Raw genomic sequence first — 25,942 nt, 5'->3', positions numbered from 1 at the left:
CAACATCTGTCGTTTCCTGACTTGTTAATTTTAGCCATTCTGACAGGTGTGAGGTGGTATCTCATGGAGGTTTTGATCTGCACTTCCCTGATGATAGTGATGTTGAGCATCTTTTCATGTGTCTGTTGTCCATCTGTAGGCCTTCTTTGGAGAAATGTCTGTTCATGTCTTCTGCCCATTATTTAATTAGCTTCTTTGACTTTGGGATATTGAGTTGTGTAAATTCTTTGTAGATTTTGCATACTAACCCTTTATTGGTTATGTTATTTGCAAATATCTTCTCCCATTCCGTAGGTTGCCTTTTAGTTTTGTTGATTGTTTCCTTCTCTGTGCAGAAGCTTTTTACCCTGGTGAAGTCCCACTAGTTCATTTTTGCTTTTGCTTCCCTTGCTTCAGGAGACAGATCTAGAAGGATGTTGTTATTGCTGATGTCAGAGAAATTACTGCCCGTGTTCTCCTCTAGGAGTTTTATGGATTTAGGTCTCATATTTAAGTCTTACATCCATTTGGAGTCTAATTTTTGTGCGTGGTGTAAGGAAATGGTCCAGTTTCATTCTTCTGCATGTGGCTGTCCAGTTTTCCCAACACCATTTGTTGAAGAGACTGTCCTTTTTGCACTGGGTGTTCTGTCCTGCTCTGTCGAAGGTGAGTTGGCCATAACCATGGTTTGTTTCTGGGCTTTGTGTCCCGTTGTACTGACCTGTGTGTGTTTTTGTACCATCGCTGGCACCTCCGGGGTGTCTCCCATGTGCGTCGCACACACCCTGCTTTTGTGGCTGAGCTGCTTTTGCCTGGAGTCCAGTTGTCTCATGGCTGTGCCCACCGGGGAAGGATTCTGTATTGTGTGCGGGCCAGTCTGGGGCCACAGGGGGCTTGTGTTGAGTCAGACCCGGAGTTTACCAGAGATGCAGTGGTACCAGAGCACAGGACACTTTCCCTGTGCTGTCCCCTGAGAAACCATCGTGGGTGGGCAGTGTCCCCAGCAGGACAGCTGTCTGCCCCCCGCCCGCTGCTGGGGCTGCTGTCTGACCGGTGTGTGGCTGTCTTCCCTTCTCCCTGGGTCAGGGTCCCTTCAGAGGGGTACCGGCCCCTGTCTGCACTGCAGGCGCACTGCCAGCCTGTGGCACGTCTTCGGGAGGGCTCCAGCCGAGGGCACGGTGCAGGAGAACTTGAGGTCGGGGCACGGAATGCTAGCAAGGGGCCTGTGGCCACTGAGGACCTAGGGCCGTGGCGGGGTGGAGGGGACACATCTGTGGAAGAGGGCGGGGTGGGTTGGGCCGTGGTAGCAAGGGCTGGACCGGTGTCCTGTGAGAGATCTGGAGCCCAGGTCTGTGTGCCGGGGCCTGCGCAATAGAAGGCGGGTGTGGGCTGCACGGCGGGCATGCTAGGCGGTGAGTTGTGTTGCTGCACTCGTGCCCACTGGTGGCCCCGTGGTTAGGCCGGACGGCAGGACAGGGAAATGGTGCCCAGAGTGCTGCTTCTGTGCTGTGTCTCCCGAGGCCGTGGATTGTGCTGTCTCTTCAAGGGTGGGTGCTCACTTTCCTGTTGTCCTCTGGGTCTCCCAGATCTGAGCTCTCTGGTTTTTAAAGTTCCAGGTGTCAGGCTCCACTGATGGTAAGAATTTGCCAAGTTAGGCCCCTCTGGTTTTCAAAGCAAACTGTTAAGGGGATTGATTCATCTTCCCTTTTGGGTCCCCCTGATTCTGGGGCACCTGGTGTGGGGTCTGCTCCTCTCCCTTCTCTGCGCCCCCACAGATGGTACCACGGGTCCGTCTAGCTCCCACGTCTTCAGTGTGGCCTGCTCCCTGCATTTAGCTGTGGAGTCTGCTCTGCCGCTCCCGGTCGTTCCTGGGTTATGTACGCTGATGAGGGAGGGTGTTACCTAGTTGTATCTGTGGGACGAGGTGAGCTTGGGGCTCCTATTCCACCATCATCCCTGGAAGCTCTTCTTCTTTTTTTTTTTTTTTTAGATTTTATTTATTTATTTGAGAGAGAGAGAATGAGAGCACGAGAGGGAAGAGGGTCAGAGGGAGAAGCAGACTCCCCGCTGAGCAGGGAGCCCGATGCGGGACTCGATCCCGGGACTCCAGGATCATGACCTGAGCCAAAGGCAGTCGCTTAACCGACTGAGCCACCCAGGCGCCCCTCGGAAGTTCTTCTCTGTTCTACTCTTAAGTCTGGTGACGGTTTACCGTTTTGTCTTTTCCAGATCTTAGTTTTATTGATCTTTTCTATTTTTTTAAATCTGTATTTTTTAGTTTTTGCTCTATATCATTTCTTTCTTCTAATTTGGAGCTTTGTTTATTGTTCCTTGTCTAGTTCCTTTAGGTGGAAAGTTAGATTTTTCCTGTTTCTTGAGGTTGGCCTGTATCTCTATAACTTTCCCTTCTAGAACTGCTTTTGCTGCTTCCCAAGCATTTCAAACCATTGCATTTCCATTTTCATTTGTCTTGAGGTATTTTTTTGTGTTCTCTTGTCTTTCTTCATTGACACGTTGGTTGTTTAGTAGCTTAGTGTTTTAGCCTCCGTGTGTTTATGGTTTTTTTTTTTTCTAGTTTTCTTAACTGTAATTGATTTTTAGTTTCCTATCATTGTGTCGGAAAGAGTGCTTGATAATTATTTCAGTCTTCTTAAACTTACTGTGAAACTTCTTGTGTGTTTTAACATGTGGTCTGTTCTGGAGAATAAATCATATTCACTTGAAAGGAATATGTGTTCTCCATTTTTGGAATGGAATATTCTCTTTATATCTGTTTGGTCCCTTGAAAGCCATTGTCTCCTTACTGACCTTCTGTTTGAATGATCTATCCATTAATGTAAATGGGGTGTTAAAGTCCTCTACTATTACTGAATTACCGTAAATACTGTCCCTTATGTCTGTCAATATTTGCTTTATATATTCAGGTGCCTCCTATGTTGGGTACATAAATATTTACAGTTATTCTGGTTGGATTGATCCCTTTACCCTTATTTAATACCCTGCTTCGTGTCTTCTAAAAGACACGTCTTTTAGAAGACGTGCCTAAAAAGGCAGTCCGTTTTAAAGTCTGTATTGTCTAAGTATTGTTACTGACTTGTGGTTTTCTCCTCTATTTTCATGGATTATCTGTTTCAGTTCCTTCCACTCTGTATTGTCTTTAGGTCTTTCAAAGGCAGTGTATACATGGGTCTTGTTTTTATTGTTGTTTTTGATCCAGATGCTCCATATTTTGGCTGGAGCATTTTGTCCATTTCTGTTTAAGCTAGTTATTGACAGTTGTGTACTTGTTGCCGTTGTGTTGGGACAGTAGTTTCTCTGGGTGGGTGTCAGCTCCTGGTGGAGCCTGCCTGCAAAGTGCGGTAAGACCGGAGTCCCTGGTGGGGGAAGCTCGTCACCCCGGGCTGCCCATCAGCTGTGGCAGCTGGGAGGCACTTGGAAGGTGCCTTCTAGGGTGGTGGGGTTGGGCCGGGCCGGATGGTAGCGGGATGCTGGGGCGGGGCGGGGCTTCTGGTAGCTACAGTGTCGGAACTGGTCTGGCCAGCTAGGCTGATGAGAGGAAAGAAAAGTGATGCTTGCTTGCATCTTCTCTCCCAGAGAAAGCTCTTACAGGTCCCCGACTCTCTGGCACAAGTCCTAAAATTAGGAAATCTCCTTCACTTACACCCTAGGCACTTTTTACTCTTATGTTATTTTTTTTAATTTTTATTTTTTAATTTAAATTCAGTTAATTAACATAGAGTACTATTAGTTTCAGAGGTAGAATCTAGTGATTCATCCGTTGCATATTACACCCAGTGCTCATGGCATAACGCACCCTCCTTCATGCCCGTCCCCCACTTAACCCCACCCTCCCACCCCCCTCCCCTACAGCAACCCTTAGTCTGTTTCCTGGGCACTTTTTAAACTTCCCTTTGAAAAGGTGCTTGTGTGCTGGATCTCAGGCCTAGTGATCTAGTGTGTTGGCCTCGAAGAGCAGAGACTCTGCTTACTGTAACCCTCCTGCTCGGCTCCCGGAGTCAGGCGTGGCGATTTTCATAGCCAGACGTGATGGGGGCTCCAGTTTCCAGTGTACGTCCCTGAGACCGGGAGGCCCAAGTTGAGGCTCAGGCCCCTTCTCGGGGAATGAATGTCTCCATGCCGGCCTGTGGCATCCCTCCTCCTTATGGGTCATCGCCTAGCCAGGGGTTGGTTCCCTATGGGCCTCCTTCCCTCCTCATCTTCTCTGTGTGGCCTTTTCTTGATGCCTTTAGCCACGGAAGACCTGGTCTGCCAGACTCAGGCAGTTTTCAGAGCGAGTTGCAGCACGTGTGGCCGTTGGCTCCGTGTGTCTGTAGGAGAAGGGAGCTCTGGACCCTCCCACGCTGTGCTCATCTTCCATAAATGAATGGTTGTCTGCCCAGATCTATGAAGTCATTGAAATAGTCCTCAAGAAACAGTAGTTGCCATTAGTTTCTGTGGTTCTGGAGGATTCATGGAGTGCCGTTCTCTTCATCCTTCTACATCTCTTGTTTTCTTGCAGCAAAATTAAGCAAAAAGGGCCCTCTTCCCTGGGTGATGAAGGCAGAGTGAGGCGCTAGCAGGGCCACCCAGACTCCTTCCCTGGGTCGGCACTCACCACACGCGGGACCAGAGGGTACTCTTGTCATCGGGTAGATACACTGCAGCATCAGAAATCTTTCTGTGCTGGTGGCCAGGCTTGTGACCACAGGAAGGCCATTGTGCTCAGTAGTGAGTTCGACTCAGGCATAGAGATGGGCGCAGGGAGCATTGTTCCTCCTCTAACAAACAAGACAGGTCCTGACTTTTCTTGAACCCCTCAGAGAGAGGCGATGAACACCAGCTGGCTGAGAACTAAGGGGAGACGAGTGCCCGCAGGTGTGGTCAGACCTGGATCTCCACTTCTTGCAGGCCTCTCCTCCGTGGACCCCTGCTGATGCTAGTCATAGAAAGCTTCCGGGGGATGGCCTGGGGAGCAGAACAAAGTCCCTTTGGGGGGACGAGGCGCATGGATCTGTCTCTGTCTGCCTTTTGGAACAGAAGCCTCTATCTCAAGGGAGGAGGCAAAAAACCAAGACGACAAAAGGGAGCTGCACCATCGCCCTTAGGGTACCGTTGAAACACTGCAACTGGTAGAAGGCAATAGGAAAAAACTTCTTCACCCTTCTGTTAGGAGAAGAAATCTGTCCAGATTACAGCTCGGAGGGCAGGAGCAGTGAGAAGGCCGCATCCCCCGAAGCTGCAGACTGGTCTTCAACAAGAGGGTCCCCGTCGTTTACCCCCTACCCGCAGGCTAGTAAGTATCAGGTCTCAGTGGCAGCGATTCCACAACCAGAAGGCTTGTAAGGGAGGACTAGAGAACTTCTTGGAGGCATATTGGTAGATAGAAACACCCTCCAGACCTGTGCACGGGGGCCGCATCCGTGCCTGTCCTAGAACTGCGGGGGGACAGGGTCGGGGCTCTGAGAAGGCCCATCTCCTGACCCGGGAGACCATGTTCACCGAAGACAGACGCATAAATCGGGGCAGCAGACGGTGGGCGAACAGTGAGTAACAAGGGGCTGTTTGAGCCTCCTGCGGGGTCATGGGTGACCGGTCCTCTCTGAGGTGCAGGAACAGGAGCCCTAATCTTGAGGGTGGGGCAGACAGCAATGAAAGCCCCCCGCCCCACCAGCCCCCAGCCTAAGTGAGAGAACCTGCACGGGAACCCAGAGTCCGCAGTGTGCTCGGGGTAACTCTAGCAACAATCCCCAGACCGAACATGAACCCCACTCCCAGGCCCCATGCCCTTCCCACGCACCGACACTGCCCAGGTCTCTGCTGCCCCACAGAAGATGCTCTGCGCTCAAAACAGTGCAGGAAACGGGGACGTGCCCCATGCGAGGAAGCAAGCTGCACCCTCGCGAGATGTTTGTTTCCCAAGCAGTCAATAGAACCAGACTTAGATATGACCTGGGTGTTGCAACGGTCCACTAGGTGATGTAAATAATGATGATTTGTGTGTTAAAGGTTCTGTTGGAAAACTAGTTAATTTCAGCAGTGATGTAGAAACTACAAGTCTGGAGAAGATGAAAGTACTAGAAATAAGCGGAGTATTAACGGAGAAGAAGATCTTTGAGCTAAGCAGTAGACTTGAAACATCCAAGCAGAGAACCCATGAATTTGAAGATAGATCGTTAGAAGTTACCCAGACTGAAACACAGGAGGAAGCAGAGTAGGAAAAACACAACCACGAAGTATCCAACACTGTGGGACAACATCACACAGTCTGACCACGAGGTAGTCGGGGTCCACAAATCCGTGAAGCTCAAAGAGCACCGTTCCAGGTAACTCCCCATCTGCCCCGAGGGAAAGGATCCCACAGAGATGCACAGATATTTGAACTGCCAAAACAAAAGACCAAAACACCGAGAGCTTTGTCCCACCAGAGCACAGAGAAACAAAGACCATTATCCGGGCGGCCTTCTCTGGAGTTGGCGAGCACACAGTAGGATGGTAACTGGGAAGGGCTCAACAAGGAAACTCTTGGACCTGGTTCTATACCCAGCAAAGTGTCTTCCATAAAGGAAGACAAATAAATACAGAATTTATTGCCTGCAGATTGACTCTACGAAATGGTTGCTGGATGTTTTCAGGAAGAGGTGTGACACCAGACATAAGTTTGGACCCACACAGAAAATGAAGAGTTCTGGGATCCATGCGATGAATGAAGTTAAACTATATTGTTCCTGTAGTTTCTCTGGAAGAACTGACGGGCCACGGGGAGAAGAATATGGGTTCGGTCTCGTGTATTTACAGCAGGTGTAAAAATGAGATAAAGAAGAACAGGAGCGCAATAGAAACTCAATTGCTTTCATCCGTATAAAGTTATTGATCATTATTTTAGTTTTCTTGGGTCAGTTTTGGTCATCTTCGTACCTGTAGATAATATATGGATACCGCAAAGAATTCGTCTGTTCATCTTGATAATCAAGCTTCTTGTTGTAATGTTGTTCATAATTTTCTTATCCTTTAATGTCTGGAGTCTCGAGATTATTACTGTGTTTCTTTGCCTAATGTTCTTTTTCCCTCCCTTTCATGGCTTTATATATTTTCTTTTTGTAACTGGTTTTAAATAGTTGGATTATGGTATAGATTTCTTTTTCTTCATCTTACTACTAGTGTTCATTGGGTTTCTTGAACCTGTTTTATAATTTTCATTAATTTTTGAAAAAAAAAATCTGTCCATCATTACTTCTGAAATTTTCATTACATTGTTCATACTGTCCTGTTGCTTACTGGCATTTCTTGATTTTTTTCAGTCTCTTTGTATTAATTTGGATAGTTTGTTTTTCTCTTAGTAGAGAACTTGAGAACCTTATGTCCACTGCCTTCTGTGTATCAGCTAGGAAAGAGTGCTCTTGTCTAATTAAGGACATTTATCATATGAGGAAATTCTTACCACACCATGGCTGTTCATGTTCATATACATTTTTTTCCTTTTTAAAATTTTTACTATGTTAATGTTAGTCACCATACGTTACATCTTTAGTTTTTATTGCATCCTTGAGCCAATCTCAGACCTGAACATAGTGTAGCAGATGCCCTGGAGAAATTGTCGCAGTGTGTGAGTATGACATAGCAGTTGCGTTTCTAAAGTTGATCCTTAGTAAATAACCAGTTGTAAAGTTATAGTGGGTCTCATTTCAGCATTATTTATAAAGCAGCATTTTATAAATTGAAAAGGGTAACAGTAGGGGAGTAGTAAAAGGAGTTATAGTATACTTTGAAAGCATCAGGACCAGTAACAATCATAGTTTAAGGTAGTTCTTAACCTTTGCTTTTGTAGGATGGATCCCTTTTAGCACCTGAAGCTCTGAAGTCTCTCCTCAGAAAAATATATACATGTACACACAAAATTTTGCACACAGTTTCCGGAAATTTTCAGATCTTATAAAGTCAACAGGAAGTAGTAAATAAGTAAATCAATAAATTGATTCATGAAATGTACATGTATATACATATGTATATTTACATATAAATATAATCACATATTATATACAATTGAGTACAAACAGCGATCATGAAAGTATTTCTGTATCATTCCTGAATCAGAGGTACAATTTTTATAAAAGAGGTAGAAAAGGTAGAATTTTTATAAGATTATATGTGTTTAGAAAAGGAGGTGTCTGTGGGTGCGTGTTCTTGTGTGTGTTTTTTTTTTTTTGTATGGCATCTGGTGGTTTTCCCCTTCATTGGTTTCTAAGGATGGATTTTAGTTACTGTACATCTTCACTCATTTGTCACAAAATCTAATAGAACAAAACAAATGCAAATTTGTTAATCATTATAGTCACTAAAGAACCATGGAAAGTTAGTTTTTTGTCATATAGAAGTTTGTTTTATTTCTCTTTTAAAAGAAATTGGGCATTTGAAGATATCTGCAACGGGTTCAGTTGTAGGAGTAGGAGACCCTTCTTTTAATAATAGCAGTTTTATTTAACAGCTGTGTTTTTTTAATTTCCTTTTCCTTTTTCTTTTTATGTTTGCATTTGTTGATAATCATGCAGTGACAGCATATTCTCCAGACTAAGAAAACGTGCAGCACGTAGCTTAGAAAAAAACAGTGTGAAATTTGAACAAATGGTCAGAAAAATAGGAGAAAACTGTGAAACTGTACTAAGCAATTTAATAAACTGAAATTAAGATTCAATAAAATTTTAATTCACAAATGTTTTCCATCTCTTTTAGTTCCTCTCTAGAGTAAGCACTGATTTGTTGCGGACTCTGCCACAGTTAGGACCAGAGGCGGGCCATGTAGTAGGATTTGCCATTATGAAATATAATCCAATGATTCCATATAGTGAAGTCATCTCTTTAATTACTTGGATCTTTTATTTGATATTTTGTTCCTTTTTCTTGTTACTATTTTGAGTTAAATATCAACATCTAACACATAAAATCAGTGTAAACTGCCTACAATTACCCCTCAAGGGTCTTGATCTCGCTAGCAATTGAAAATTTTACCTCAAATATGTCAATTTACATATTTTTTTTATATTTCGGTAAGAACATTTCTTAAATCATCAAGGTAGAGAGAATGATCCGTAGTAGACTGTCTGACAGCAGACACTGAGGTGAGGTCTGACCACAGGCCGGCTGGGGAGCCGCAAGATCCTCACCGGGAATTGGATGTTAGGTGTGCAGTTACCAGTAAGGAACGGGAAGCTTTAACCATGTTGGTGCAACCCTAAAGCCAGAATGAAGCAGTCAAAGGAGTAATAGGTTATCTACTTGGTTGTTTTGAAAGTGTGTCCAGTAACCACATGAGCTTGCCCGCACCAGTAATCCGCGGCTGTAGTCTCTCTACTTCTTTACGTAACCTCTTCATTCAAAACCATGGCCGTGGATCTGAAGGATCTCAACTCTCTGAGCAATTCTGTTGTTTTCTCTCTTTCCCAGATTTGTCTCCTTGTCACTGTAAAACCAACAGACTCATGTCTTTATGACTTTTTTCTTTTCTTTCCATCTTTTTGAAATTAGCTGTTCACCCACAGTTGCAGGTGTAGATTAATCATCAAGCTTTGTATGTGTCTTACTGCTAAGTTAACCCCTAGGGAATATCTGAGGGTGGTGGTGTTGGCCAGTTACATGAGAATTACTTGGGAAGTTTGTTTTAACAGGTAGATTGCTAAGTTCCCATCCAAGATGTGTGAAATCAGACTGTTGGGGAATGGGGCTTTGAAATTCATATTTTGGGGTGATCCTTTGGCACCCTCAGCGCTGAAAGCATCTGTACTAGAGTTTTGAGAAACTGCAGAGAATTTCTCATTTTGGTATTCTAAATAACATGAAAACTGCCTATCAGATTCTCTTTGACAGTTTAGTCAAAGTTAGATTTCTTTCTTGACTGTAGGCTCAGAATTAAAAACAAAGAACAAACAAAAGGTATTGTACTGTAGGAACAGACTTCAGAAATCATCTAGTCACAACTTCACTTAGAGGTGTAGTGAGTTCCCGTTGTCATGACCTGGTAAGTGGTAGGCCCGGCGCTATAACCCAGGTTTCTTGAATTATTAAATATAGGAAGCTATCCCCAAGAATTCACTGTTCTTAAGAATTTTTTTCCCATACGAGTGTTTTAAACCTAGGGATTTTGTGCATTTGGTAACTGTCAGTTTCTCTTGTCCATTTAAAACCAAAAAAAGAAAATAACAAATGTTGTTTATGTTGAGTTTGTGATTTGGTTCCACAGCTACGAGAAAAAGATGTGTTATCATTGGATATTGTATGTAAGACTTTACACTTGAACAGTTTTGAGCTGTTATTTATGGAATTCGTAAACTCAGGGATATGCAGTCTTAAACTGCAGTCTTAAAATTGTTTTCAACAAAACCATTTCCTTTCTTTAGAAATCAGTGAATCTCTAGAGCAATCTGAGATAACTGTTGTGAAATTTTGGTGCAAGTTGTTCTTATTTTCTGCATCTAGTCAATACCCTGCATGATTCAGAAAAAGTCTTAAGTCAATTGAATCGACATTTACACAAGCCCTTAAACCCTCTTAGAGGAATTTTGGCTTCTAGGCAAGGCCAGCCCAACTCAGCAAATAAGGTGTTCCCACAAAAGGGTGGTCATTTTCATAGTTTTTAGGTGGTGGTAGCAGTTGTCTTTTTCCCCCAGTCATTTCCCATCCAACTCAGAGTACAAACGTCTCCAAGCCCCTCCACACCCCTCGGTCAGTGTCTTCTGCTCCTCCTTTCCTGGCTCACCCGGGACAGCACACAGACCACCCTGGCCACGGGCTTCTGCCTACAAGCCTTCGTGTTTTCTCTTTCCCCTGCCAGGCACTTTGACTCCCTAGATATCTGCATGGCTCACTCTTACCTTCAGGTGACCTTGTCAAGCAGGCCTTTCCTGACTTACATAAAATAGCAACTTCCCGCAAATCTTCATTTTTCTCCAAAGATTTATGTTTCTTTTTTTTTTAATTTAAATTCGATTAATTAACATATAGAGTATTAGTAGTTTCAGGGGTAGAATTTATTGATTCATCAGTTGCGTATAACACCCAGCGTTCATCACATCATGTTCCCTGCTTGATAAGTTCTTTATAGATTTTGGATACTAGCCCTTTATCTGATATGTCATTTGCAAATATCTTCTCCCATTCTGTCGGTTGTCTTTTGGTTTTGTGGACTGTTTTTTCGCTGTGCAAAAGCTTCTTATCTTGATTAAGTCCCAATAGTTCATTTTTGCTCTTGCTTCCCTTGCCTTTGGCGATGTTTCTAGGAAGAAGTTGCTGCGGCTGAGGTCGAAGAGGTTGCTGCCTGTGTTCTCCTTTAGGATTTTGATGGACTCCTGTCTCACGCTTAGGTCTTTCAACCATTTGGAGTCTATTTTTGTGTGTGGTGTAAGGAAATGGTCCAATTTCGTTCTTCTGCATGTGATTGTCCAATTTTCCCAACAGCATTTGTTGAAGAGACTGTCTGTTTTCCACTGGACATTCTTTCCTGCTTTGTCAAAGATAAGTTGACCATAGAGTTGAGGGTCCATTTCTGGGCTCTCGATTCTGTTCCATTGATCTATGTGTCTGTTTTTGTGCCAGTACCATACTGTCTTGATGATGACAGCTTTGTAATAGAGCTGGAAGTCCAGAATTGTGATGCCACCAGCTTTGCTTTTCTTTTTCACCATTCCTCTGGCTATTCAGGTCTTTTCTCGTTCCATACAAATTTTAGGGTTGGTGGTTCTGGCTCTGTGAAAAATGCTGGTGGTATTTTGATAGGGGTTGCATTGAATGTGTAAATTGCTTTGGGTAGCATAGACATTTTAACAATTTTTGTTCTTCCAATCCATGAGCATGGAATGTCTTTTCATCTCTTTCTGTCTTCCTCAATTTCTTTCATAAGCGTTCTGTAGTTTCTAGAGAACAGATCCTTTACCTCTTTGGTTAGGTTTATTCCTAGGTATCTTATGGTTTTTGGTGCAATTGTAAATGGGATCAATTCCTTAATTTCTCTTTCTTCTGTCTCATTGTTGGTGTATAGAAATGCAACTGACCTCTTTGTACTGATTTTATATCTTGCCATGTTGCTGAATTGCTGTATGAGTTCTAGTAACTTTTTGGTGGAGTCTTTTGGGTTTTCCACATAAAGTATCGTATCATCTGCAAAGTGTGAGAGTTTGACTTCTTCTTTGCTGATTTGGATGCCTTTGATTTCTTTTTGTTGTCTGATTGCTGTGGCTAGGACTTCTAATGCTACGTTGAATAGCAGTGGTGAGAGTGGACATCCCTGCCGCGTTCCTGACCTTAGGGGGAAAGCTCTCAGCTTTTCCCCATTGAGAATGATATTCGCTGTAGGTTTTTCATAGATGGCTTTTATGATATTGAGGTATGTACCCTCTATCCCTATACTCTGAAGAGTTTTGATCAAGAAAGGATGCTGTACTTTGTCAAATGCTTTTTCTGCATCTATTGAGAGGATCATATGGTTCTTGTTCTTTCTTTTATTAATGTATTGTATCACGTTGATTGATTTGCGGATGTTGAACCAAACTTGCAGCACAGGGATAAATCCCACTTGGTAATGGTGAATAATCCTTTTCCGATTAGCTAGTATCTTAATGAGATTTTTTCCATCCCCGTTCATCAGGGATATTGGTTTGTAATTCTCCTTTTTGATGGGTTTTTTTCTGGTTTGGGGATCAAGGTAATGCTGGCCTCATAGAATGAGTTTGGAAGCTTTCCTTCAAGATTTATATTTCTATGGGACTCGTGTGTGTTTCTTTAGTTGTGAAATTTTCACTGTCTTTTCAAAATACAGTCTTTCATCTATATGTTATATGTATAAGGACTGTACATATAACATTAATACATACATAAAACATTAAAAGCATGATGATAAAATGGAACTCATGAACCAATAACAAAGAACAATGGTATTACCAGTAACTTGAATCAATTTCCATGATTGTTCTGTTCCTCTACCATTCTGCTAAACGAGCCAACATTCTCTTTTGTTTTAAACTTTTTTAATTATACTTTTTTAGTAGTTGTATTACATGAATGCATTCACACACACACACTTGTTCCTAAAAGTATATTGCTTCATTTTGCTAATTTTTAAATTGATGAAACAGTGTACTGCATGTGGTGTTCTAGGACTTGGAATCTCACTTTACATTATTTTTCTAATATCTGTTTATGTTACTGGTTTAGCTGTAGTTTCATTATTTTTGCTTTATAATATTTCATTATATGTTATATAAATAGAACTTGATATTTGTAGCTATGACAAACAATGCAGTATGTCTATTTGTGTACCTGTCTCATGATATGTCTGAGCAGAACTTTCTCTAGGGTATGTATCTACGAATAGAATTGGGTCAGAATGTTTTTAGTGGTTGTAGAACTTTACGTTTTCACCAGAAGATTGTAGTATCTACCTCCTTTAATTCCCACCAGTAGGTGGTATTTTTGAATGCCTTCATACTTGTTAATCTAGTGGGTTAACGTCGTATCTCATTGTGTGTTTTTTATTACTGAGATTGAACATCCTTCTGTATACTTACGGGCCATCCCTGATGTTTAATTGGAGGGACAGCAGTGAGACAGGTGGGGCTGCAGCACAGGGGGAGAAGGGGGAGGGCTGGTGGGTTGTGAGGCCAGGAGGCAGCAGGGGCCAAGGCGGGCCTGAGAGTGGGGAGCCTAGAGAGTGGGCCGTGGTGAGTGCAGGGCCATCTGGCAGCAGTGACCGCAGGAGGGAGGGACTAGGAGCAGAGACAAGGTAGGGAACAGCTGCAGGGGCCTTCATCCTGCTCAGAAACGTAGCACGTTTGGGGAGGAGGTTCTTACTGATCAAGTTCCTTGCTAGCTGTAATTCTCTATAAAAAGATTTTCTATTAAAATAACATAGTTGTTTTTCTGTAAGAGCTATGTATTTTTAAGTGCTAGCTACATATTCAGTTACTTTTTTCCTAAACACGCTTTGAAGTTCCAGAACTTGATTATTTCTTCAGACCCAATAGTGGTTTCATAGCAAAGTTCTGGAAAGGAGTTTTGTTTCTTCCTAATGATGGTTTTTCTATTGCCAAAGATTTGAGGATTAATGGCTCATATAATTTGAGCCATGATGCACCGCTTGGCTGTTAGGAGCTCTGCAGCTGTGGATGCTGGCTCTCAGCAGGTGCGCTGATCCTGACTCACGGGCTTTTCCTCAGTTACTGCAGAAATCACACAGTCCTGCTGCATTTATTTTGTGAAATCAGGAAGCTGAAGATGCTCCTGTGTCTCCCATATCCTTCTATGGGAATACATTTATTGGTATTTCAGGAACATGTTTGTTAGCTACAACTTTGCCTTCGTAGGGCAAGTCTGAATTTGAATACTTGCCGCTTTTCAAGTTCTAAGACCGTTTGAGACAAAAGCAAAAGAATGGGAAGTCATTATCAGTCTATTTAATTTTGTAACATACGCGATGATTTTATATGAGTTTACAAGGAAACACTAAATTCACTAATATTATGAACTTGATACTTTACTTTTCTATGTTATCATTTAGTAAGAAAATGTCTCTTAGTTTGAAAAGTGGCTGTTAAAGGGAAACCAGCATTTATCTTTGCTTTGTGAATGAGATTTCATGATAATGAAAGGAAAATTGATGGAAGAATGTTCTTTACTGGATAATTCTCAATAATCAGAAGGATGGCAGAATTTGAAAAATCACTTTTACAAATCCTTATAAAGTAATCGATTCATTAAACTTGTTACTGAAATTTGAAACCACGAAGTGGAAGGTTGATGGGGAAGTTTGCAAGAGGGGGATCAGCTGCTGCTCCCTGTGCCCAGTGATGAGTCTTCATATCAGAGAGAGGAGTTGTACAGACGCTGGATACCTTTGATGTGGTGCCGTCAAAAGTACATTTTCCAAAGACCTCTTTTAAAAAAAGTGAACTTGAACCCAGTCGAGATTTTAGAACTACTTTTTGGTTAACAGGAATCACAGGGGGTAAGGAACAAATTAAGAAACACCAGTGGATCCAGAATGTGGGACATTTTACAAGATAATGGACTCAGTTTTATCAATATGTTAAAGACATGCAAAAATGGAAGCTCCGAGAAACTGGTCTATACTGGGGGGAATTAAAATACATCACAACTGCATGACCTTTCAAGCAACCTGTTTCCAACAAATATTGAGCCCATCAGGAAAATTTAAATAAGTGTGGGATGTTATAGGACACAGATGAATTTTTTAGCTAGTGTTTGTACTGACCCTAACATCCACGTTTTCACTTGCCCTGGTTATCCTCTGAACTTCTTAACCTTTTTTTAAAAAAAATTATAATTGCATACAGTATCCTATTAGTTTGATGTGTACAAAACCTAGTGATTTGACATTTGTGTAATTGCAAACTGATCAGCACCATAAGTCAATACAAAATTAATACAATGTGACTGACTATAGATCCATGCTGTGTATTACATCCCCAACACTTAATTATAACTGGAGGTTTGCACCTCTTCATTTCCATCACCCATTTTTGTCCACCCTCACCCTCCCATGCAGCCACCACTCTCTTCTCTGTATCTTTGAATCTGGGTTTTATTCCGTTTTGTTTTATTTTTTAGATTCCACATACATAGGAAATCATGCAGTATTTGTCTTTCTCTGACGTATTTCACTTAGCATAACACTGTCAAGGTCCATGTATGTTGACGCGGTGGCTGTCATTCTTTGTGGCCTAGTATTGCATTATATACACACACACACACACACGTATTCCATATGCATTATGATACATACATGACACACACACATAAACACCATGTTTTTCTTTAGCCATTCATCTATCAGTGGCCATTTGACTTGTCTCCACGTCTTGGCTGTTGCACATGCTGCAGTGAATGTGGAGGTGCATTTATCTTTTCCAGTCAGTATTTTTATTTTCTTGGAGTAGATATCCAGACGTGGAATTGCTGGATCATAAGGTAGTTCTATTTTTCATGTTTTGAGGAACCTCCATATTCTTCTCCACAGTGGTTGCCCCAGGGTCCATTCCCCCCAACAGTGCACGAGGGCTCCCCTTTCTTCACATCCTCTCCAGCATTAGTTATTTCTTGTCTTTGTGATAATAGCAATTCTGACAGGTGTGAGGTGGTATCTCACTGTAGTTTTGATTTGCATTTCCCTGATGATGAGTGAGGTTGAGCATCTTTTCATGTGTCTGTTGGTCATTTGTGTATCTTCTTTGGAAAAATGTCTCTTCAGGTCCTCTGCTCAATTTTAAATCGAATTGTTTGGCTTTTGGTGTTGAGTTTTAGGAGTTCTCCCTATGTTTTGGATACCAACCCCTTATCAGAGATAAGGTTTACAAATATCTTCTCCCATTGAGTAGGTTCCTTTTCATCTTGTTGATGGTTTCCTTCACTGTGCAAAAGCTTTTTAGTTTGTTGTGGTCCCATTTGTTCATTTTTGCTTTTGCTGTTGTCAGATTCAAAAAACCGTCGCTAAGACCATGTCAAAGAGCTTACAGCTTATGTTTTCTTGTAGGAGTTTTATGGTTTCAGGTTTTACATTCAAGTCTTGATCCATTTTGTGTTACTTTTTGTGTGCAGGATAAGATAGTGGTCATTTCGTCATTTCATTGTTTTCCATTTTAATGTGTAATTTTCCAACACTGTTTACTGAGGGGGCTGTCCTTCCTCCATTCTGTATTCTTGCCTCCTTCCCTGTAAATTAATTAACCATGTATGTGCGCATTAATTTTTGGCCTTTCCATTCTGTTCCATTGATCTATAAGTCTGTTTATGCCCATACCATACTATTTTGATTACTACAGCTTTATGGTATAGTTGGAAACCAGGAAGCATGAAACCTGCAGCTTTATTCTTCTTTTCAAGATTGCTTTGACTATTGAGGGTCATTTGTAGTTCCATACAAATTTTAGGTCTATTTGTTCTAGTTCTGTGAAAATTGCCATTGGAGTTTTTATAGATATTGCATTGAATCTGTAGGTTGCTTTGGGTGGTGTGGACATTTTAACAATATTTGTTCTTCCAGTCTGTGAGGATAGAATGTCTTTCCATTTATTTGTGTCTTCAGTTTCTTTCATCAGTATAACTTTCAGTGTATAGTGTATTTCGTCTCCTTAATTATATGTACTCCTAGGTACTTTATTTGTTTTTACCCACTTATAATTTCTCTTTCTGATGTTGCGTTATTTGTGTATAGAAACACTACAGATTTCTGTATGTTGATACTGTGTCTGCGACTTTACCGAATTCACATATCAGATCTAACACTTCTTTTGTTAATTCTTTTGTTTTCCGTATATGGTGTCATGTCATCATCAAATAGTGATACTTTTACTACTTTCTGATTTGGATACATTTTTTTCCTTGCCTAATTGCTGTGGTTAGGTCTTCCAAATCTGTGCCTTGTCTTGTTACTGTTCTCAGGAGAACCCTTCATCTTTTCATCATCAGTGTGATGATAGCTGTGGGACTGTCACATGTGAGCTTTATTATGTTGACATGTTTCCTTTATACCCACTCTCTTGAGAGTTTTTTTTTTTAATCAGATAGAGGTGTTGAATTTTGTCAAATGCTTTTTCTACATCTATTGAGATGATTATAGGATTTTTAACTTTCATTTAGTTACGTGATGTCCCACATTAATTGACAGATGTGGAATCATCATTGAACTCCTGGAATAAACCCCAGTTTGTCATGATTTATCATCCTTTTAATGTATTGTTGGATTTGGTTTGTCACTATTTTATTGAGGATTTTTGCATCTGTGTTTATCAGTGATACTGGTCTGTAATTCTTCGGTAGCGTTCTTGTCTGCTTTTGGTGTCAGAGTAAAGCTGGCTTTGCAAAGTATGTTTAGAAGCCTTCACTGCCCTTTAGTTTTTTGCAAGAGTTTGACGATAGTTATTAAATCTTCTTTGAATGTTTGGTAGATTAATCTACCTATATATTTTTCTGCTGAGATTGTTACATATTTTTGTTACTAATCAGTATCATCTTTTCAGTTTAAAGAGTTGTTTTTTTTAACATTTATTGTACAGCCAGTTTAGTGGTGAACTTCTTAGTTTTGGCTTATCTAGAAAACTCTTTTTCTGTCATTCATTTCTTAATGATAACCTTGCCAGGCAGAGTGTTCTTGTTTGGACGTTTATTTTCCATTTAGCGCTCTGTATGTCATGCCACTCTCATCTGCCTGAGGGGTTTCTGCCAAAAAGTTTCTGATAGCCTCATGACCACAGCTACACTACACGGTTCCCTTGTATGTGACACGCTGTTTGTCTCTTGGTGCTCTTAGGGCTCTCTTTACCCTTGACTTTTACCATTTTAATTATAATATGTCTTGGTGTAGGTCTCTTTGGTTTCATCTTATTTGGAACTCACTGGCTTTCCTGGACCTGGATGTCTGTTTCCTTGGCCAGATTAGGGAAGTTTTCATCTATTATTTTTTCAAATGAGCTTTTGCCCCTTTATTTCTCTCTTCTGCTTCTGGGACCCCTACAATATGTATATTAGTCGGCTGGATGTTGGCCTCTAGGTCCATTAAGGTATATTCACTTCTTTTAATTCTTTTTTCTTTTTGTTGCTGTATCTGGGAGAATTCCATTGCTTTGTCTTCCCGCTCCGTGATCTGTTCTTCTGCTTTATGCAGGGTCTGCTGTTAAACTTCTGTATTCCTAGTGCAGGAATGCATGTTGCATGTTCTTCGTCTCTGTGACTTGTGTTTGATACTTCCTTACATTTTTTATGTCTTTGTTGAAGTTCTCATTGTGTTCATCCCTTCTTTGCCAGAGTTCAGTATCATCCTTGTGACCATACTTGGAACTCTTCATTAGCTACATACTTAGCTTTGTTTCATTAAGGTCTTTTTCTTAAGTTTTGTCTTGTTCCTTCATTTGGAACATACTCCTCTGTGCCCTCATTTTGCCTGATGGTCCGTGTGCGTTTCCCTTTGCTAGGTGGAACACCTCCCATTCTTAAAGGAGTCGCCTTACGTAGGAGATGACTGGTGGGTCCCCGGTGCACAACCCCCGGTGGGCATGAGGGCCCGTGCTCCAGGGGAATTCGTGGGCTTCATGTGCCCATCAACTGTGGTGCAGCCCTGGGTGCCATGCAACGGGGGTGGGACACTCGCCCAGCTGATGATCCGTCGAGGCCAGGGGGTGGGGGGAGGTAACAAGAGAAGCATGTTCTCCCAGCGGGCTGTGCTGGGGCTATGCTGGGGCTGTGCTGGGGCTGCATTGGGGCTGTGCTGGGGCTGCATTGGGGCTGTGCTGGGGGCTTGCCTGGCCCTTTGATGTGGGGCTGTGGTGCCTGGGGCAGGACACTCATTCTGTGCCTGTTAAGCGGCTGCAGCACACTGGGGTGGGGCGTGCTGTGCGGGGCTAATGGGTTAGAGAATGATTGCCAGCACCGCACCTGCCAAGGGTCGGCATTAGCAAGGTAGAATGAGATTGCAGAAATGATGCCCACGGTGCTTCTGTCCCTGGTAAGAGTCCCAACAGATTCCTGTCTTTCCAGTGGTCAGTTTAATATTAGTAAGTCGGTCTCCTTTACTGGTTGTCTAGTTACTTTTCAAACTGCTGCCTTTGCACTTGGTCTGGGGTGAGTGTGTGTGTGTGTGTGTGTGTGTGTGAGAGAGAGAAAGAGAGAGTGAGTGTGAGAGAGTGTGAGTGTGAGTTCTTCAAGAGCAGTCCTCTGTTCCATACAGTTGTGTTTCTCAAGAGTATGTGCTCATAGTCTTCATTGCTCAGTCAGTTAAGCATCCAACTCTTGATTTCGGATCAGGTCACGATCTCAGGGTTGTGGGATCAAGTCCCACTTTGGGCTGTGCACTCAGCAGGGAGTCTGCTTCGGATTTTCTCTCTCTCTCTCTCTCTCTGTCCCTCCCTCCCTCCCTCCCTCTACCTCTTCACCCCCAGCTCTCTCTCAAATAAAATCTTGATAATAAAATAAAATAAAATCTTAAAAAATTCAGATAATACTATTTTTTAACTTCAGCTCTAGTATTAATGTCCTTTTTCAACAGTTATAGGGAGCCCTTAAAATGTTACGTAGTCAATACTCTCACCCCCTACCCCTAAACATCTCCATGCTCCCACTGAGCGCTGGGCCAAGTACAGTGCGTTTAGCGGTGTCATCTAACACATTTGGGTGTAACAGCGTATTCAATTTCCCAAATACTGCAGAAAGGAAGCAGTACACTAACACATTAGAGTAGGATATAGAAAAATGTCCAATTTATCTTTATGTTAACAAAGAGGGAGAAAAACCCCTTTTCTATATCTCTCATGTCTTTCAATAAAAACATTACCCTGCTCACACACAAGACCATCTCTGTGAGATGAGATTTCACTATGAATTTTGGGGGGATGCAGACATTCAATCCATAACATACTTTAAAGAAGTTTTCTGTTATTCTTGATGATTTAGTCTGTGCTCCACAGCAAACCATCCCAAAACTTTGTGACTTGAAACAGTAATATTTTATGATTTTTTTTTTTTTTATGATTCTGAGGATTGGCTGGGTTATTTCTTTTCTTTCTTTTTTTTTTTTTTAAGATTTTATTTATTTATTTGACAGAGACACAGCGAGAGAGGGAACACAAGCAGGGGGAGCGGGAGAGGGAGAAGCAGGCTTCCCTCAGAGCAGGGAGCCCGATGCGGGGCTCGATCCCAGGACCCTGGGATCATGACCTGAGCTGAAGGCAGACGCTTAACGACTGAGCCACCCAGGTGCCCCTGGGTTATTTCTTTTTGTTTCACATGTGAGGCTGCCTTCATTAGGAGAGTTGATAGGGCTGGAGGGCTCAAGACGGCCTTACCCATGTTTGCAGATGATGCTGGCTCTTGGCTGGGGTGAACTGGTTTTCACCAGTCTTATCTTTCATCTTTCAGAAGGTCGCATGCTGTTTCAGGGTTCCAAGGCCAGAGTAGGAACTGCTAATTCTCTTAGGGTGTTAATTTATTTAATCTCTTTGACAGTCCATTTTCTCATTGGTAAATTGGGAGTGTTTGTTTTCAAAATCTGTTTTCCTTCTCATTCTGAGAAGGATTACACCAGAGGCGACTTAAAAAATATTAAGTAATCTATTGGAGTAAAATCAATAGTTGAGGAAATCAGCCAAAGAGAAAATGAGGAAAGGAAAAGAAAAGAAAAGTAGGGAAACAGTTTATGCCAAAAGAAGACAAAACAGACAACAAAGTTCATGCTCTTAAGTTCTATAAAGTCTGGGCGCCTGGGTGGCTCAGTCGGTTAATCGTCTACCTTTGACTCAGGTCATGATCCCAGGGTCCTGGAATCGAGCCCCACATCAGGCTCCCTGCTCAGCGGGGAGTCTGCTTCTCCCTCTCCCACTGCTGCTCCCCCTGTTTGTGCTTGCTCTCTCTGACAAATAAATAACTAAAATGTTCTATAAAGTTGGTATTGTTAGGTCAGAAATTCTTCTGTGTGCTTCATAATATCCAAAGGAAAATGCAATTCACTGTAAGATTTAGTGTCTTAAAATAGACACACTCACTGCTCAGGAGAAGCATAGGTATTCCTCAGATGCATCTCATTGTTTGTGGAAGGAGGACAGTGGAGCGGGGGTGGCGGCATCATCTGTAGCTCCCCTGCAGCCGCATGGGCGTCCCAGAGCGGAGAAGAACACGGGTGTCCCAGAGCATGGGCGCCCCGCGGCATGCAGGTGGCATCCGTGCCGTTCAGTATGGACAGAGCAGGGAAGAAGTGATGCAAATGTCTGTTCATGGAAAATCTCATCCCTTTTGATACCATTTTAAAGGAATACTGTTGAATAAAGTAGTTTTTAATTGACTTAAAATATGGATAATGGAAAGATACTTTACTACCTGTGCTTTGTAAAAAGATACATATGTAAGATTTTATATGAAAAGATGGTCCATCCTTTCAAGTTATAGCTCTGTCCTCTTTGTAAAAATAAATGTATTAGATATTTGAACTCCCTTTTTGTTCATCTGTTTATTAAAGATTATAATATATTATGATAGTGTTATTAAGAAAAGCACACCTCACATATTAGTTTTGCAAGGCAGAAAACATGACCTTTTGGGGCTGGTAAATATTTTATTCTTAAAATAGTTTTTTATATCATGTAAAAAAATTTTTAAATCTTTTTTCCTTTAGACATCCCTTTGCATTCTTGTTTTCTGTCATGTTTGATAAATTTAAAACACAATTAAGTGATAGCAGATGTTAACAGAGTTAAAATAGTACTTCTTCTGACTACCAACTAGTGATGTTTTGTGGTGTAGCAAAGCTGATAAATTAGGTGCTGTTGTAAGGTTCAGCTAGAGCAAATGAAAATAATTTATCAGAAAAACAAAGAAAATGAAACACTGAATCACCACGAGTTTTTCAAGATTGGAGAATCAATCAAAAGCTCTAGAAGTAACTTGAGTTTTACACAGTGAGATTGTGGATGTTTAACAATCAAGTAGTGTGTTCATTTTCAAAGATTTATAGCCCTTATTTTGTTACGAACTTGACTAATACAAGGATCCAACAAAATATGAAATATAGCCCAATCTGTTAAAAAAGGAAGAACAATTTACATCTTTCAAAAAATAAAACAAATTGAGTCAACATGCTGCAAAGGTTGATGTTTAAAATACTAGCTTAGGAAAACACAGGCCTGTTGTTGTGGGTTTACTTTATGTCAGGCAAGCGAGGAGATTCCACGTTTCGTTGAAACATTTGTGAAGGTGAGTCAGTGGATCCCTCACTGATTGATACACAAACCCCAGTCTCTGCAGTCCTGGGGGCTGAGCATCCTCTGGTCTAGCTGCCTCCCTCTTGGCAGATGATTAACAAGTGAGTTCCTGACATGGAAGTCATTAAGGACTGCCTGAGAAGACAGAAGTGAGGGGAGGGGTTCTGGTGAGCAGGGTGATAACGAAGCTGGTCAGGAGGAAGTCACAGAGGGGACGCTTTGTGGAGGGGGGAGTCATTGTGCACCTTACCTCATTCTGACCAGTCCGTCCACATGTCGTTCGTGGGACTTGAAGTGTAGAGGGAACAGTTTCGTGACAACTAAAAATTAATACAGAGCCTTAAGACTTAGATTTATGATAATTTGTGACAACAAATAATTACTTAGAATTGTTTTACTGTTTTTTTGTAATTTGGTATGCTATGTACTATCTTTCCTACCATTTCCTCTTTTCAGAAACACTAATTAATCAGTGTTTGGAAATTACAAAGTTTAAGTCAGTCAAAACGAAAAATATTTTGAGTTTCAGACATGAGCATACAGAGACACTAAGAGATCATTAATAATAGATAACTGGAGCTTTTTGACTAGAGAAGCCACTTCTCAAATAAGAGGCATTTATAACATGTAATTTTTATAATGGTTTCTCTCACTTTTAAGTTCTCTTATTTTTTAACTAAATCACCTAAATGTTAAGCCAATTGAAGAGATAATGGGATTAAAACTTGCTTATATTTGGTCTTTACTTTTATAAAGTCAGTATAGCTATTTTTGTATCGTTACTGCTTCTCTCTTCATTTTTTGCTACTTCCTATTTTCTTCATTCAGGTGATTTCACAGTTGAGGATCTTGGGCAGATCAGCAAGAGCTGGTTGCAAATTTGATAGAGAAATCTGGTCTAATGAGCTGTCCCCTGTCCTCAGTCTCTGGAAGAAACTAAACCAGGTTAGTACTGGAATATTATTCCAATTTTTTCCCCTTTTTCCTCCCTTTCCATTTTTTTTCCAGTTTTCTCCCTAGATTGTCCCTGTTGGTTAAACTTTGCCCTGACCTGCCCTTACTGTGTACCGGTTTGCTGGAAGGAGGACAGAATAGCAGACGCAGACGAGCCTGAGAAGCAGGGTGTGACCGGTGTCATTGTTCTGCCCTGGGGATGTGCTGGCTCATCTGCACCTGCTGTACATTCCTGTGTCCACTGCTTGCCTTCTCTCTCCTCTTTCTGTAAAGTCAGCAACGGCTATTAAAAGTTAGCATTTTTCAAAGGACTCAAGGTGCTGAGCAAAAACCGTTGGTCAGTTGGAAATTGGCGTGGTTTTGGTCTTGTAGAATAGTTGCTTGCTCACTAGGCAAAGCTGTTACAGTATTGTGATTCCTATTCTTGGTGAACAGGGGTTTATTCTCTGGATTTAAAAAATATAACTATGCAGTTCATCCATTTAGTAATACTGTAAAAATGCCTGTATATCAGTTCTAACCTTCTTAAATAAGGGAAGTCAAATAAAGCTAATTTCAGAACCTATGAGAAAGGTTAAAACCTTCTAAAAATTCAAAGTCCTCAAAGCTTACAGTATTGTAATTTTGAGTTATTAGGACGGTCTCAACAATTGGTGATTGTCAGGAATCTGGATAAGCACTGATCCCAGCTAACTGGAATCACTGCTTTTATTCAGATCATCACATTGATAAAGCTTGATATAGTCCCCTTGAGGAGAAATTCACATTGAGAAATACAACTTTCACTGCAATCCTAAGCCCTGTTCCCCACTCTGCCCACAAGTAAGCACTTTGTACGCATTCTTGACTGCGATCTAGTCTTTGTACCAACTCATAGCGAAGTTACTCTCCTTCCCTCTGTGCTTAAACCAGACTTTGTTTTTCTTTAAATTAATAACCAAATTTATGCACATTTTAATTTTCTCTTTTAGCAGTTAATTTTTTATCTTGATATATGGTAGTACTCTCCTTGTCAACATACAGCTTCTTGTCAGTTCACAACTTGGTTTCCTTCTTAATATGTCATTGACTATTTTGAATTTTCTGTTGATTTTTGGGGCCATGCAATCCTTAAAATATGTACACATATGCAAACACATATATATTCAAATGTATGTATATTATACTATGAAATAGCTACTCTGAGATTAATGATGTAAAATCATTCTCAAAGGCTTCACTTAGAGAATAAAATAAAATGATTGGAATTACTATGTTTATCCCCTACTAAATTGCAAAAATATTATAAAAGTAATCCTAATTATTGCAGATCTCATCTTACGTTTTAGAGACATAATCCACGTATCTGCTGGAGACTTACTTCCTTCCGTCTGAAGTATAAGTGAACTTGTTTGACCCATTTTTCAAGTCTGAGTAAGATTGAAGTCTGCTCCATGATTTTGTCACCTTACTTTCTTACAATTTTCTTGGTCTCTAACTGAATTTGCACTGGTCAGATTTTTTTTTAAATTTTTTATTATGTTAATCACCATATATTACATCATTTGTTTTGGTGTAGTGTTCCATGATTCATTGTTTGTTTATAACACCCAGTGCTCCATGCAGAATGTGCCCTCTTTAATACCCATCACCAGGCTAACCCATCCCCCTACCCTCCTCTCCTCTAGAACCCTCAGTTTGTTTTTCAGAGTCCATCATCTCTCCTGGTTCGTCTCCCCCTCTGACTTATTCCCCTTCATTCTTCCACTCCTGCTATCTTCTTCTTTTTCTTTTTCCTTAAAATATGTTGCGTTATTTGTTTCAGAAATACAGATCTGTGATTCAACAGTTTTGCACAATTCACAGCGCTCACCGTAGCACATACCCTCCCCAATGTCTATCACCCAGCCACCCCATCCCTCCCACCCCCGACCACACCAGCAACCCTCAGTTTGTTCCTGAGATTAAGAATTCCTCATCAGTGAGGTCATATGATACATGTCTTTCTCTGATTGACTTATTTCACTCAGCATAACACCCTCCAGTTCATCCACGACGTTGCAAATGGCAAGATCTCATTCCTTTTGATGGCTGCATAATATTCCATTGTGTATATATACCACTTCTTCTTTATCCATTCATCTGTCGATGGACATCTTGGCTCTTTCCACAGTTTGGCTATTGTGGACATTGCTGCTATAAATATGGGGGTGCACGTACCCCTTCGGGTCCCTACATTTGTATCTTTGGGGTAAATACCCAGTAGTGCAATTGCTGGATCGAATGGT

General features: G+C 41.5%; 1 protein-coding gene across 1 annotated transcript in view; it reads left to right on the top strand.

Moving 5' to 3' along the window:
• Positions 1 to 25,942, top strand: part of DYNC2H1 (dynein cytoplasmic 2 heavy chain 1) — a 318,727-nt gene that overhangs the window by 197,511 nt on the left and 95,274 nt on the right. Inside the window, exon 83 of the mRNA XM_028105952.2 lies at positions 23,550 to 23,666. Coding sequence (XP_027961753.2) covers positions 23,550 to 23,666 — 117 coding nt within the window. The remainder of the gene's footprint in view (positions 1 to 23,549; positions 23,667 to 25,942) is intronic.

This window comes from Eumetopias jubatus, unplaced genomic scaffold (genome assembly GCF_037043125.1).
Source record: "Eumetopias jubatus isolate StellerSeaLion01/CBP00866 unplaced genomic scaffold, mEumJub1_p1.0 scaffold_13, whole genome shotgun sequence".
Taxonomy (NCBI): Eukaryota; Metazoa; Chordata; class Mammalia; order Carnivora; family Otariidae; genus Eumetopias; species Eumetopias jubatus.
The sequence above is the reverse complement of the archived record's forward strand: the minus strand, read 5'-3'. Positions and strand labels throughout refer to the sequence as shown.